Raw genomic sequence first — 15,530 nt, forward strand, 5'->3', positions numbered from 1 at the left:
CCTAGACTAGAGGGCAGAAGAGCACATGATTAACACATGTTTAAAACATCCACATAATAACTCATACTGAAGATGTTTAACTCACACTAGTGTCAGTATGTTGCAGAGTGGACTGGTTAGTCCAACACAGAGCAGCTCCACTCCTCTGTCTTCCAGGTCATTGTTGTGGCTGAGGTCCAGTTTTCTCAGGGGGGAGTTTGGTGTCTGCAGAGCTGAGGTCAGAGTCTCACAGGATCTATATGTGAGGTCACAGCGATCCAGTCTGGAGAGATGAGATATGTCGATACACTGTTAAATATGCAAAGCTTTAAGAATAATGAGATGCATTAAGACAATAACAGAAGGGCACATGATTTAACAATGTTAAAAACACAAACATACTAACTACATACAAAATGTTCTGTATAAATACTCACAGTGGATACTGAAGAAAATGCACTTACACAAGTGTCTGTATGTTGCAGAGTGGACTGGTTAGTCCAACACAGAGCAGCTTCACTCCTCTGTCTCCCAGGTCATTGTCGCTTAAGTCCAGTTCTCTCAGGGGGGAGTTTGGTGTCTGCAGAGCTGAGGCCAGAGTCTCACAGGATTCATATGTGATTTTACAGCCAGCTAGTCTGGAGAGAGGAGATATGTCGATACACTGTTAAATACGCAAAGCTTTAATGATATGCATTAAGACAAAAACAGAAGGGCACATGATTAGACAATGTTAAAAACACACACACACTAACTAAATACAAAATATATAAACACCCACAGTGGATACTGAAGGAAGTTAACTCACACAAGTGTCTGTATGTTGTGGAGTGGACTGGTTAATCCAACACAGAGCAGCTCCCCTCCTCTGTCTCCCAGATCACTGTAGCTGAGGTCCAGTTCTCTCAGGGGGGAGTTTGGTGTCTGCAGAGCTGAGGCCAGAGTCTCACAGGATTTATATGTGAGTTTACAGTGATCCAGTCTGGAGAGAGGAGATAATCTGTTAGATATACAAATCCTTCATTATAATGATACTGTATACATCAACACAATAACAGAACTTACAGTGCTCTCTTGCAGGTTTTCACTACCGGCAGCAACCTCTGATAACCTTCCTCTGTTGTATTGTATGTCTTCAGGTCAAACTCCTCCAGTACCTCCTCTGACATCAGTAACAGGTAGGCCAGGGCTGAACATTGGTCAGGTTTTAGCTCTGTTTTAGAAAGAGTTCCTGATCGCAGGGAGGTCTGCATGTCTTCAACTAGAGAGTTGGCACCAAGTTCATTCAGACAGTGGAACAAGTTGATGATCCTTTCTGGTGAGGATTTGTACTTGATATTGAATGAGAGGTACTTAACTGTTTCCTCATTGCTCTGTGTTGTACTTCCTCTCTGTGTCAGAAGGCCTTGTAACAGATTCTGATTGGACTCCAGTGAGAGACCCAGAAGGAAGCGGAGGAACAGGTCCAGGTGTCCATTCTCACTCTTCAAGGCCTGGTCCACTGCTCTCCTGTGTAAGTTAAACATCCTGTCTGACCTAAACTTGTCTGACTTGACTTTGAATCGGGTCTTTTCATGATAATCTTGACCCTTAGTGACTGTTGGGTGGGGGAAAACATATTCCCATTTGCCAAGACATGATTCTAAAGCATGCACTGCTGCTAGAAACTCCTGAATGCTCAGATGCACAAAGCTGTAGACCTTCTCTTGGTCCAGCCCAGATTCTTCTTTAAAGATCTCTGTACACAATGCTGAGTACTCTGATGCCTCTGTGACATCAAGGCCACACTCTCTCAGGTCCTCCTCATAGAAGATCAGGTTGCCGTTCTGCAGTTGTTGGAAAGACAGCTTTGCCAGTTTCAGGATCATCTCTTTGTCTGACTGAGACAGTTCCTTTGGGTTTGTCTCTGTGGCTTTGTTGTACTTCTTGTTCTTCACAATAATCTGGATGAGCACGAAGTGTGAGTACATCTGGGTTAGGGTTTTGGGGACTTCATCCTTCTCTGCCTCTTTCAGTATCATCTCAAGGACAGTGGCTGATATCCAACAGAAGACTGGCATGTGGCACATGATGTGGAGGCACCTTGATGTCTTCATGTGTTTGATGATTTCATTGGCCAGATTCTGATTTGGGATTTTCTTCCTGAAATACTCCTCCTTTTGTGGATCATTGAACCCTCGTACCTCTGTCACCTGGTCAATATAATCAGGAGGGATCTGATTGGCTGCTGCAGGCCGTGTGGTTATCCAGAGGAGAGCAGAGGGAAGCAGATTCCCCTCGATGAGGTTTGTCAGCAGCACGTCCACTGAGGTTGGCTTCGTGACATCACAGCACTTCCCTTTGTTTTTGAAGTCTAGAGGAAGTCGACACTCATCCAGACCATCAAAAATGAAAACAGTTTTATTTTCACCATCTTCAATGCTGTCAATCTCTTTCAGCTCTGAGAAGTAGTGGGAAAGAAGTTGCATCAGAGTGTATTGGTCCTTTTTCAGGTTCAGATCACGGAAAGGAAGAGGAAACATGAAATGAACGTCCTGATTTGCTTTTCCCTCTGCCCAGTCAAGGATGACCTTCTGCACAGAGACTGTTTTTCCAATGCCAGCGATTCCTTTTGTCAGCACAGTTCTGATAGGTTTGTCTTGTCCAGGTAAAGGCTTGAAGATGTCGTTGCATTTGATTGGTGTCTCTTGTGTGGTTCGTTTCTTGGATGCCATCTCTATCTGTCTAACCTCATGTTCATTATTGAGTCCTCCACATCCACCCTCTGTGATGTAGAGCTCTGTGTAGATGTCCTTTAACAGAGTTTGGTTTCCATGGTGTCCAATTCCTTCAGATATGTGTTGATACTTGTGTTTCAGTTTAGCCTTAATGTCTTGTTGGACTGTCAGCAGAGTTTGACCTGTAGGAAAACAATGAGAGTTGGGACTCATAATTATGTGTGTGTGTGTGTTTTATAAGGGCTTTTGTACCGTTCTTTGTAATATTGTATGAAACACAGTCTTACTTCTTCTGTCTAGAAGGTTGTGTGTGATCTTTAATGCATCCTCACTGTCCAACCTCTCCACTTCCTTATTGTCATCTGGTAATGGTTCCTGGCTGAAAGCAGGTGGCTGATCACTCTTCATTGATAGCGGGCTGGTTGTAGGGGACTCTGCTCTGGGCTTCTGGACACTGAACAAAACAGGGAGAGATCACCTCATCAATATCTCATGAACTTCATTTTAACAACTGTATAATGGACCTTCTACTGTATAAGTCCTGATGTTTCTTTTTAAATGAATCCACATTTGGGAAAACAGCAGCACTGAGTGGTTTCTACTCTGTCTTTTATAAAGCTAGCCATCTTCAGTTAGCTAGCCAGCTTCAGTTAGCTAGCCATCTTCAGTTAGCTAGCCAGCTTCAGTTAGCTATCCCTCTTCAGTTAGCTAGCCATCTTCAGTTAGCTAGCCATCTTCAGTTAGCTAGCCAGCTTCAGTTAGCTAGCCATCTTCAGTTAGCTAGCCATCTTCAGTTAGCTAGCCATCTTCAGTTAGCTAGCCAGCTTCAGTTAGCTATCCCTCTTCAGTTAGCTAGCCATCTTCAGTTAGCTAGCCATCTTCAGTTAGCTAGCCAGCTTCAGTTAGCTAGCCAGCTTCAGTTAGCTAGCCATCTTCAGTTAGCTAGCCATCTTCAGTTAGCTAGCCAGCTTCAGTTAGCTATCCCTCTTCAGTTAGCTAGCCATCTTCAGTTAGCTAGCCATCTTCAGTTAGCTAGCCATCTTCAGGTAGCTAGCCATCTTCAGGTAGCTAGCCATCTTCAGTTAGCTAGCCAGCTTCAGTTAGCTTCACATTCCAGGTCCGGCTTCATCCATACTATGATGGTGTATACGTCCGCTGCTAAGTCTAGTTAGCTTATAACTGTGTGTCGCACATGGCTAGTCGAACCCCAAACTCTTCATTTAGGCAGGTAAACTCAGAGCTAACTCCACTTATCCTGAATGAAGTGTCTGAGCCACTAGTTGAGGACCAATGAAATCAGATACCCTTCCTCTCACACAGACTGTGTCATCCGCCCCTTCATTTGAGGAAGATGACCGATTTAAAGATTGGATAAATCATATAGCTCTGCATTGACATGATTGGTTGATGGTAGGTGGGGGCGGGAGGTCCTGTATAAACACAAACTCACTTCCTTGACAACAGCTTTGCACTGCTCCTCGGAGAACAAGAAGTATGAACGCCCTGACTTCTGCAAAGGCCGTATCACCGTAAAATGCTGCATGGCAAATGCAGACGTCAGATTGACCATGCAGAGCCTTTATTTTTGTATTTAACCTTTATTTAGCTAGGCAAGTCAGCGGTGTTGCAATCTAATGCAAAGATGACCTGCAGAGTTCTGTCTTACTATTCAGGTCTGTACCCAAACAATTCAAGTTCCTACTTTTAAAAATACAACTTTCCAGAAACAAGTCTCTCACTGTTGCCGCTTGCTATAGACCACCCTCTGCCCCCAGCTGTGCTCTGGACACCATATGTGAACTGATTGCCCCCCATCTATCTTCAGAGCTCGTGCTGCTAGGTGACCTAAACTGGGACATGCTTTTAACACCCCGGCCATCCTACAATCTAAGCTTGATGCCTTCAATCTCACACAAATGATCAATGAACCTACCAGGTAAAACATCAAAAACGTAAACACGGGCACCCTCATAGATATCATCCTAACCAACTTGCCCTCTAAATACACCTCTGCTGTTTTCAACCAAGATCTCAGCGATCACTGCCTCATTGCCTGCATCCGTAATGGGTCTGTGGTCAAACGACCACCCCTCATCACTGTCAAACGCTCCCTAAAACACTTCAGCGAGCAGGCCTTTCTAATCGACCTGGCCCGGGTATCCTGGAATGATATTGACCTCATCCCGTCAGTAGAGGATGCCTGGTTATTCTTCAAAAGTGCCTTCCTCACCATCTTAAATAAGCATGCCCCATTCAAAAAATGTGGAACTAGGAACAGATATAGCCCTTTGTTCACTCTATATGCGCTCGCGCGTTACCCTTTGGCTAGTGACCTGAACGCACGAACAAAACGGCGGTATTTGGACATAACTATGGATTATTTGGAACAAAAACAACATTTGTTGTGGAAGTAGCAGTGCTGGGAGTGCATTCTGACGAAGATCAGCAAAGGTAATACCATTTTTCTAATACTAAATCTGAGTTTAGTGTGCCACGAATTTGGCGGGTGTCAAAATGGCTAGCCGTGATGGCTGAGCTATGTACTCAGAATATTGCAAAATGTGCTTTTGCCGAAAAGCTATTTTAAAATCTGACATAGCGATTGCATAAAGGAGTTGTGTATCTATAATTCTTAAAATAATTGTTATGTATTTTGTCAATGTTTATGAAGAGTATTTTTGTAAATTCACCGGAAGTTTATGGTGGAAAATACATTTTCTGAACATCACGCGCCAATGTAAAAAGCTGTTTTTGGATATAAATATGAACTTGATTTAACAAAACATACATGTATTGGATAACATAATGTCCTAGGAGTGTCATCTGATGAAGATCGTCAAAGGTTAGTGCATAATTTAGCTGTGTTTTGGGTTTCTGTGACATAATTCCCTGCTTGGAAAATGGCTGTGTGATTATTTGTGTCTATGTACTCTCCTAACATAATCTAATGTTTTGCTTTCGCTGTAAAGCCTTTTTGAAATCGGACAATGTGGATAGATTAACGAGAGTCTTATCTTTAAAATTGTGTAAAATAGTTGATTGTTTGAGAAAATTGAATTGTGGTATTTTAGTACTTTTTGTATTTCGTGCCATGTCTTCCCATTGGCTGTCGGGGTTCCGCTAGCGGAACGTCTAGATGTAACAGGTTAAGCATCTCCAATCCAAAATTAAATCTGGAATCGGCTTCCTATTTCGCAACAAAGCATCCTTCACTCATGCTGCCAAACATACCCTCGTAAAACTGACCATCCTACCGATCCTCGACTTCGGCGATGTCATTTATAAAAATAGCCTCCAACACTCTACTCAACAAATTGGATGCAGTCTATCACAGTGCCATTCGTTTTGTCACCAAAGCCCCATATACTACCCACCATGGTCGGAACTGGAAGCACAAGCATTTCGCTACACTTGCATTAACACCTGCTAACCTTGTGTATGTGACAAATAAATTTGATTTGATTTGATTTGACCACTGCGACCTGTACGCTCTCGTTTGCTGGCCCTCGCTTCATACTCGTCGCCAAACCCACTGGCTCCAGGTCATCTACAAGTCTTTGCTAGGTAAAGCCCCGCCTTATCTCAGCACATTGGTCACCATAGCAGCACCCACCCGTAGCACGCGCTCCAGCAAGTATATCTCACTGGTTACCCTCAAAGCCAATTCCTCCTTTGGCCGCCTTTCCTTCCAGTTCTCTGCTGCCAATGACTGGAACGAACTGCAAAAATCACTGAAGCTGGAGACACATATCTCCCTCACTAGCTTTAAGCACCAGCTGTCAGAGCAGCTCACAGATCACTGCACCTGTACATAGCCCATCTGTAAACAGCCCATCCAACTACCTCATCCCCATACTGTATTTATTTATTTATCTTGCTCCTTTGCACCCCAGTATCTCTACTTGCACATTCATCTTCTGCAAATCTACCATTCCAGTGTTTAATTGCTATATTTTAATTACTTCGTCACCATGGCCTATTTATTGCCTTAACTCCGTTATCCTATCTCATTTGCACACACTATATAGCCTTTTTCTACTGTATGTTTGTTTATTCCATGTGTAACTGTGTTGTATGTGTCGATCTCCTTTGCTTTATCTTGGCCAGGTCGCAGTTGTAAATGAGAACTTATTCTCAACTAGCCTACCTGGTTAAATAAAGGTGAAATAAATAAATAAAATAAAAAATAACAAATTCTTATTTACAATGACAGCCTACCAAAACCTTCTATGGATGATATGTCTACAGCCACAACGCAACAAGCTGTTAACCTGTTGGGTCTAGGGGGCAGCATTTGCACGTCTGGATAAAAAAAATGTACCCGATTTAATCTGGTTACTAATCCTACCCAGTAACTAGAATATGCATATACTTATTATATATGGATAGAAAACACTCTAAAGTTTCCAAAACTGTTTGAATGGTGTCTGTGAGTATAACAGAACTCATTTGGCAGGCAAAACCCTGAGACATTTTCTGACAGGAAGTGGATACCTGATGTGTTGTATTGACTTTAAACCTATCCCATTGAAAAACACAGGGGTTTAGGAATATTTTGGCACTTCCTATTGCTTCCACTAGATGTCACCAGCCTTTACAAAGTGTTTTGAGTCTTCTGGAGGGAGATCTGACCGAACAAGAGCCATGGAACGGTGATGTCCCATTAGACACCTGGCGCGCTACTTCATGTTGGGTACCCTCGTTCCAATACGTTATAAAAGACTATGCATTCGTCCACCTTGAATATTATTCATGTTCTGGTTAAAAAAGGCCCTAATGATTTATGCTATACAACGTTTGACATGTTTGAACGAACGGAAATATATTTTTTCCCCTCGTTCATGACGAGAAGTCCGGCTGGCTTACATCATGTGCTAACGAGACGGAGATTTTTGGACATAAATGATGAGCTTTTTTGAACAAAACTACATTCGTTATGGACCTGTGATACCTGGAAGTGACATCTGATGAAGAGAATCAAAGGTAATGGATTATTTACATAGTATTTTCGATTTTAGATCTCCCCAACATGACGTCTAGTCTGTATCGCAACGCGTATTTTTCTGGGCACAGTGCTCAGATTATTGCAAAGTGTGATTTCCCAGTAAGGTTATTTTTAAATCTGGCAAGTTGATTGCGTTCAAAAGATGTAAATCTATAATTCTTTAAATGACAATATAATATTTTACCAATGTTTTCTAATTTTAATTATTTAATTTGTGACGCTGACTTGACTGCCGGTTATTGGAGGGAAACGATTTCCTCAACATCAATGCCATAGTAAAACGCTGTTTTTGGATATAAATATCAACTTGATAGAACTAAAAATGCATGCATTGTCTAACATAATGTCCTAGGAGTGTCATCTGATGGAGATTGTAAAAGGTTAGTGTATCATTTTAGCTGGTTTTATGGTTTTGGTGACCCTGTCTTTGACTTGACAAAACATTACACACAACTCTTGTAAATGTACTGTCCTAACATACTCTAAATTTATGCTTTCGCCGTAAAACCTTTTTGAAATCGTAAAACGTGGTTAGATTAAGGAGATGTTTATCTTTCAAATGGTGTAACATAGTTGTATTTTTGAAAAATTTGAATTTTGACATTTATTTGGATTCAAATTTGCCGCTCTTGAAATGCACCTGCTGTTGATGGAGTGCACCACGGGTGGCACGCTAGCGTCCCACCTAGCCCCAAGAGGTTTTAAACAGATTGGTGTGCTTATGAAAGTATATGTATGAGTATGAAAGCAAAGCATCTTAAGTCGGTATTAACGCTAAGTAATAAAATAAAGGCGGAACTTCTAAAAACCTATTTCACAACATAGCCTGCTGAATTTGCAAGATAACTTTTCTTTGATTGTGATTTCGGCACAAATGAAAATGTGTTACTGCCTCATGGATTTGATATTTCAGCATTATCTCAATGAAGTGTTCGGTGTTTGACTAGCAATGTGCCTCATTCACGAGCAGTTAAAAGCCTGCTAGAGGCTCTGCGTGGTCAATCCGCCGTCTGCATTGACAAGAAGTCAGGGTATTCATACTTCTTCACTTTGCTGAGTAGAGCAGAGCTGATGATCAGGAAGTTTAAACCTCCTGCCCCCACCTACCATCAACCAATCATGTCAATGCAGAGCTATACGGAGCCCTCCGCATTGTTGCAAAATTTGGGAGGCGCATGGCATCGCCGTACAAAGCTCAATTTGGCCTCCAAGCCTATGGAGGCTCCACAATTGCTTAACTGATCATATCAAATTCATTTATAAAGCCCTTCTTACATCAGCTGATATCTCAAAGTGCTGTACAAAACCCCAGCCTAAAACCCCAAACAGCAAGAAATGCAGGTGTAGAAGCACGGTGGCTAGGAAAAACTCCCTAGAAAGGCCAGAACCTAGGAAGAAACCTAGAGAGGAACCAGGCTATGAGGGGTGGCCAGTCCTCTTCTGGCTGATCCTCCGAACCATATACCACATTGCCAGATCAAGCAGAAATTGGCTTTAATAGCGGCAGGCGGGTGAGCAATTTCCACCATCGTAGTATGGATGATGCTTGACCTGGAATGTGACGCTAACTGAAGCTGGCTAACTGAAGCTGGCTAACTGAAGCGGTCTAACTGAAGCGGGCTAAGGGAAGCTGGCTAATGGAAGCTGGCTAACTGAAGCTGGCTAACTGAAGCTGGCTAGCTTTATAAATGCCTGAGTAGATGTAGCTGTAGCTTGCTTCATAGTATAACACTTAGGTTAGTTCTGAAGGATTCGTTGCCATAGAGATGTACCTGGCTAAAAGACGAGCCACTCGTGGTACTGGGTATCCCGAGTTGAACTCAGAGCAGTGGCAGGTATTCATGGATGCCAAAAAAAAATACAAAACATAAAACCATTCATCTTTCGTCTCTCTGCGTTTCATAATGTTCCTTCAATTCACAAGAGGCTGAATGTATCTCAGAGGAGAAAGCATCTGAGTGAGTGAAAGAGCACCCCCTCTGTCTCTATACATGTAGGACATCTATTCAATTCAATTCAATTCAAGGGGCTTTATTGGCATGGAAAACATATGTTTACTTTGCCAAAGCAAGTGAAATAGATAATAAACAAAAGTGAAATAATCAATAAAAAATGAACAGTAAACATTACACTCACACGTTTCAAAGGAATAGACATTGTAAATGTCATATTATGGCTATGTACAGTGTTATAATGATGTACAAATGGTTAATGTACAAAAGGGAAAATAAATAAACATGAATATGGGTTGTATTTCTACTTTCCCCCTTCTGGCGGTGACCCGATCCTGTAGGTTCATGCTCTACAACATTCGCAGAGTACGACCCTGCCTCACACAGGAAGCGGCGCAGGTCCTAATCCATTAGCCAATCAGCGTTGAGCTAAACTGAGTGAGTTTAACTGTGAATGGTCCTGGCTCACAAAAAAACTGTGTCAAGGGAAGCCAGTTTGGATTTGCCGTCACTCCTATCAAATCCCATTGAGAGCATATTTCATTGACAGAAGAACTTGAATTGTTGCATCTCGTTGTGGCTTGCTTGGCAGCTAGGTAAATCTTGCCCTTTCCTAAATTAGCCATGGATGGAGATAGGGATTTGGACTTGTGGTTTTACTTAATTCTCCGTAATGGCTAATGATTATAACGGCGATTCTGATCCAACCATTCATTCATAAAAGTGGGTACTGTGTGACAGAGTGATAGACTGTTTTGTCAACATGAAAGACAGGAGGATGGCATTTGTGTTTCTTTACAAGTAGGGTGAGTCAACATTATCTTTCTACTTGCACACACACAGCCACATCATATTTAGCTTATGTTGATTGGACTAAATTATTTTTGGTTGAACTGGTGTTGGAACAGTGGAAGCAGCTCCTGTTTTCTTTGTGACTTGCTGTAACTCTCTGTGGTTCTAAATCAATAGTTGTTCAGTGGTCAGAAAATGTCAGAAACATTACCTTGACCATGCTGTAGGTCATGTACCTGTTTGTTACATGCAATATGCTTTGTGGACTTCACTGGACAGAGGTTTCTATCCGGTTTTGTGATAAAACAAAGGTGTGGTTGAATTTATTCTGCCACAGTGTCTTATTGTCTCAGCCTTTAGTCCTATATATCACTGTGTCTTATTGTCTAGGCCTTTAGTCCTATATATCACTGTGTCTTATTGTCTAGGCCTTTAGTCCTATATATCACAGTGTCTTATTGTCTAGGCCTTTAGTCCTATATATCACTGTTTCTTATTGTCTCAGGCTTTAGTCCTATATATCACAGTGTCTTATTGTCTCAGCCTTTAGTCCTATATATCACTGTGTCTTATTGTCTCAGGCTTTAGTCCTATATATCACTGTGTCTTATTGTCTAGACCTTTAGTCCTATATATCACTGTGTCTTAATGTGTAGGCGTTTAGTCCTATATATCACAGTGTCTTATTGTCTCAGCCTTTAGTCCTATATATCACGGTGTCTTATTGTCTAGGCCTTTAGTCCTGTATATCACTGTGTCTTATTGTCTCAGCCTTTAGTCCTATATATCACAGTGTCTTATTGTCTAGGCCTTTAGTCCTATATATCACAGTGTCTTATTGTCTCAGCTTTTAGTCCTATATATCACAGTGTCTTATTGTCTAGGCCTTTAGTCCTATATATCACTGTGTCTGTCACAATTGTTGTCGGTGAATGAGGACCAATACGCAGCAGGTACGTGAATGCTCATCTTGATTTTTAATTATCTTCAAAACCGAACATACAAAACACAAAAAACGAACACTCGACAAATAAACAGTCTGGTAAGGCACAAGGCTATACACAGAATACTCACCCACAAATCACACATACAAACACACCCTAATATATGGAACTCTCAATCAAAGGCAGATAGACAACACCTGCCTTCAACTGAGAGTCCCAACCCCAATCAACCAAACATAGAAACACACAACCTAGACTAACCATAGAATACTAAACATAAACCAAAACCCGGAATTACTAAATCAAACACCCTTTACACAAAACACACCACCCCGAACCACAGAAAACAAATACCCCCTGCCACGCCCTGACCAAACTACAAAACAATTAACCTTATATACTGGCCAGGACGTGACAGTGTCTTATTGTCTCAGCCTTTAGTCCTATATATCACAGTGTCTTATTGTCTAGACCTTTAGTCCTATATATCACTGTGTCAAGGCATATGAATTAACAGGTTATAGAGCACACAATGAAATGATCACAACACATGGGTTTTAATATGGCTGCCTCCCCCAGTGATTTTACCCACGCACCGCTACTGATTCAGAGTTGACCACATTTGACTCTCTGACTCCTCATATCTGATGAACAGTGATTTGTTGACACCGGAGGGAGAAGAGCATCCGGCAGCGTGTGCAACGATGTCCGAGAGGGAAAGAAAACTGTGTTTGTTGTTTGTAGTAACATCTTTGTTGTTGTAACATCCCAAACGGATGGTTTCACCGTTAAGGAATCTAGCTTTAAGAGAACTGTATATATTTACAATTAATCGCTTACCTCTTAGAACTGGTGTCTTGAGTCATTTTAGAGGCAGTGGTCCCCTCCTCTCTCTCCCCAGAGAGACTCATTTTAGAGGCAGTGGTCTCCTCCTCTCTCTCCCCAGAGAGACTCGTTTTAGAGGCAGTGGCCTCCTCCTCTCTCTCCCCAGAGAGAGTCATTTTAGAGGCAGTGGTCCCCTCCTCTCTCTCCCCAGAGAGACTCATTTTAGAGGCAGTGGTCTCCTCCTCTCTCTCCCCAGAGAGACTCATTTTAGATGTAAGTCACAGCTCACTCAGCTACAATAAGAAATAACAGAACAGTCAATATTTCTGAACATTGAAGAACCAATAACAATGACAACACTTTTACGGTCTGTGGTCAGAGTTTAAACAGAGACTTCATGTTGCATTTAAACATTTACAGTCCAATCTGTTATTACTTTGACCTGGATCTCCATTAGCTAGTCTCCCTTGTTGGATCCCCTGACTCCATAACAACAGCTGTCTACAAGGGCTCCACACACAACTAAAATACATTATAGACATCTACTTTACATTGAAAGATGGTAGTAGACATTATAATGTGCAATCAATCGCCTATAACAACAACTCTATACCTCATAGCCTATAACATCAAATATTAATTAGGCTAATCAATATAAATCAACATAAAAGCCTACAATTATTATTCTTGAAAGTTGAAATCAGTATTGTAATAACTTTACAATTCTGCGGAAGTTTAACCCCCTAAATCACCTCTCTCTACAATAGTCTAAGTTCTGGTTTAGTAGTAGCCTACAAGGTGACACGCATTGTTTTGTTATGCAAGAAAATGTCCAAAAATGGACACATTGGTTTGTCTGGCAAGTCCGTTTGATTGTGCAATAATAATAATAAATCAGAGCTGGACCGACTTTTGGAAACCCTGATTTAGTCACCATTTACATCGTTTATGTGCCAATTGTTGCATGTCACTTTTACTTGAGCGACTTGACGAGACGGACTAGTTTCTTTAGCGACAGATTTACAAAATTCCGACGCACGTTTTCTTTCAGGAATTGAAACAACGCAAAGTGTCGACTGTGTTGGGGATCATCGGATAGCAAATCACGATAATGTGCAATCAATCACCTATAACAACAACTCACTACCTCATAGCCTATAACATCACATCATATTAATTAGGATAATCAATATAAATCAACATTTAAGCCTACAATTATTATTCTTGAAAGTTGAAATCAGTATTGTAATAACTTTACAATTCTGCGGATGTTTAACCTCCTAAATCACCTCTCTCTACAATAGTCTAAGTTCTCAAACACTTTTCTATAATAAATTGTAAAAGGCTACAAACCTCAAACATGTTTCTTCGACCGTTATTTCTCTACTTCCTTATAAAATGTTGGCTACTTCCCATTTCAACACAGTGGTCGGGTTCAACACGTATAGGTTTATATTATATGTTCATATTTATGTAACATTAAGTCCCCAAACCCGGACGACGCTGGGCCAAATTGTGCGCTGCCCTATGGGTCTCCTGATCACGGACGGTTACAGCCCGCGATCGAACCCGGGTATGTATTGATGCAGTGTCTTAGACCGCTGCGCTACTCGGGAGCTTAAGTTAAAATAGCTGACAGATATTTATTCCTAACCCTTTAAGAGAATACAGCCTACACACCATCATTTCTTGTTCTGGTTTAGTAGTAGCCTACAAGGTGACACGCATTGCTTTGTTATGCAAGAAAATGTCCAAAAATTGACACAATTGGTTTGTCTGGCAAGTCCGTTTGATTGTGCATGAGCTGGGGTGTACTACCTAGTGCACACCGTACCAAACCGTTGCAAAACGTTTTGGAACGACAACGAGTTTCAAATTCAGGTAATTCAGAGCCAGACCGACTTTTGGAAACCCTGATTTAGTCAACATTTACATCGTTTATGTAACAATTGTTGCATGTCACTTTTACTTGACCGACTTGACGAGACGGACTAGTTTCTTTAGCGACAGATTTACAAAATTCCGACGCACGTCGTCTTTCAGGAATTGAAACAACGCAAAGTGTCGACTGTGTTGGGGATCATCGGATAGAAAATCACGATAATGTGCAATCAATCACCTATAACAACAACTCACTACCTCATAGCCTATAACATCACATCATATTAATTAGGCTAATCAATGTAAATCAACATTTATCTACAATTATTATTCTTGAAAGTTGAAATCAATATTGTAATAACTTTACAATTCTGCGGATGTTTAACCCCCTAAATCACCTCTCTCTACAATAGTCTAACTTCTCAAACACTTTTCTATATTAAATTGTAAAAGGCTACAAACCTCAAACATGTTTCTTCGACCGTTATTTCTCTACTTCCTTATAAAATGTTGGCTACTTCCCATTTCAACACAGTCGACGCGTTCAACACGTATAGGTTTTTTTTATATTATATGTTGATATTGATGTCATATAAAGTCTTCATACACTTCATGCAGGTGTTCAGCCCATAAATTCATATTGTATCTGGTAAAAGTGGATTTGTATTAATGTGATGTGATTGAGTGATGTTTTGCAGTGCTACCAGCAGAGGGCAGTGGGACAACAACCAGGTTCGGCAGAAGGACGCTGGACGGGTCATATCTGTGTTATTATGGTAACATGATAGGATGGGGAACCAATGATAGACAATGATTCTGCAGAACCCAAAACAGACTGATTATAATGTATAGTATATGATGTTACATTGAACTAATCACATTTATTAAAGACCAACTCACAGAGACACATAAATACATTCATGCCTTTTAATTGTATTTATTGAAAATGTATTTGACAGGGATACTGCACATCAATCAACATTTCTGTAAATGTGACAGATTTAGCCAGCTAGCTAGTTTTCAACTGTAGTCCCTGGGCAGGTAGATAAACATTTTAATAAAAACTAAATACATGTTTTTGCACTAACACAACTGATTCTACTAATCAAAGGCTTGATGGTAATTAGTTAATTAGTTTAATCTAAGGTGTTCGTTCTCGGGTAAAAACTAAAACATGCAGCCCTTTGGGGTCCCAGAGGAGAGGTTTGGAATAAACTGACCTACAATGTTACACAAATTAACTCATGATTTATTAATTATCTCACCAATTCACACACACACACACACACACACACACACACACACACACACACACACACACACACACACACACACACACACACACACACACACACACACACACACACACACACACACACACACACACACACACACACACACACACAGAAATAGACACAGACACACACAGAAAGTA

General features: G+C 41.1%; 1 protein-coding gene across 1 annotated transcript in view; it reads right to left on the minus strand.

Annotated features, from left to right (window-relative positions):
• Positions 1 to 12,544, minus strand: part of LOC145850438 (NACHT, LRR and PYD domains-containing protein 1 homolog) — a 41,762-nt gene extending 29,218 nt beyond the window's left edge. The window contains 4 exon segments of the mRNA XM_082978277.1: positions 446 to 617; positions 1,045 to 2,878; positions 2,984 to 3,150; positions 12,230 to 12,544. Coding sequence (XP_082834403.1) covers positions 446 to 617; positions 1,045 to 2,878; positions 2,984 to 3,150; positions 12,230 to 12,480 — 2,424 coding nt within the window. The 5' untranslated portion in view covers positions 12,481 to 12,544.
• Between the last annotated feature and the right edge of the window lie 2,986 nt (positions 12,545 to 15,530).

The sequence above is a fragment of the Salmo salar genome, chromosome 08, assembly GCF_965601325.2.
Source record: "Salmo salar chromosome 08, fSalSal1, whole genome shotgun sequence".
In the NCBI taxonomy this organism is placed as follows: Eukaryota; Metazoa; Chordata; class Actinopteri; order Salmoniformes; family Salmonidae; genus Salmo; species Salmo salar.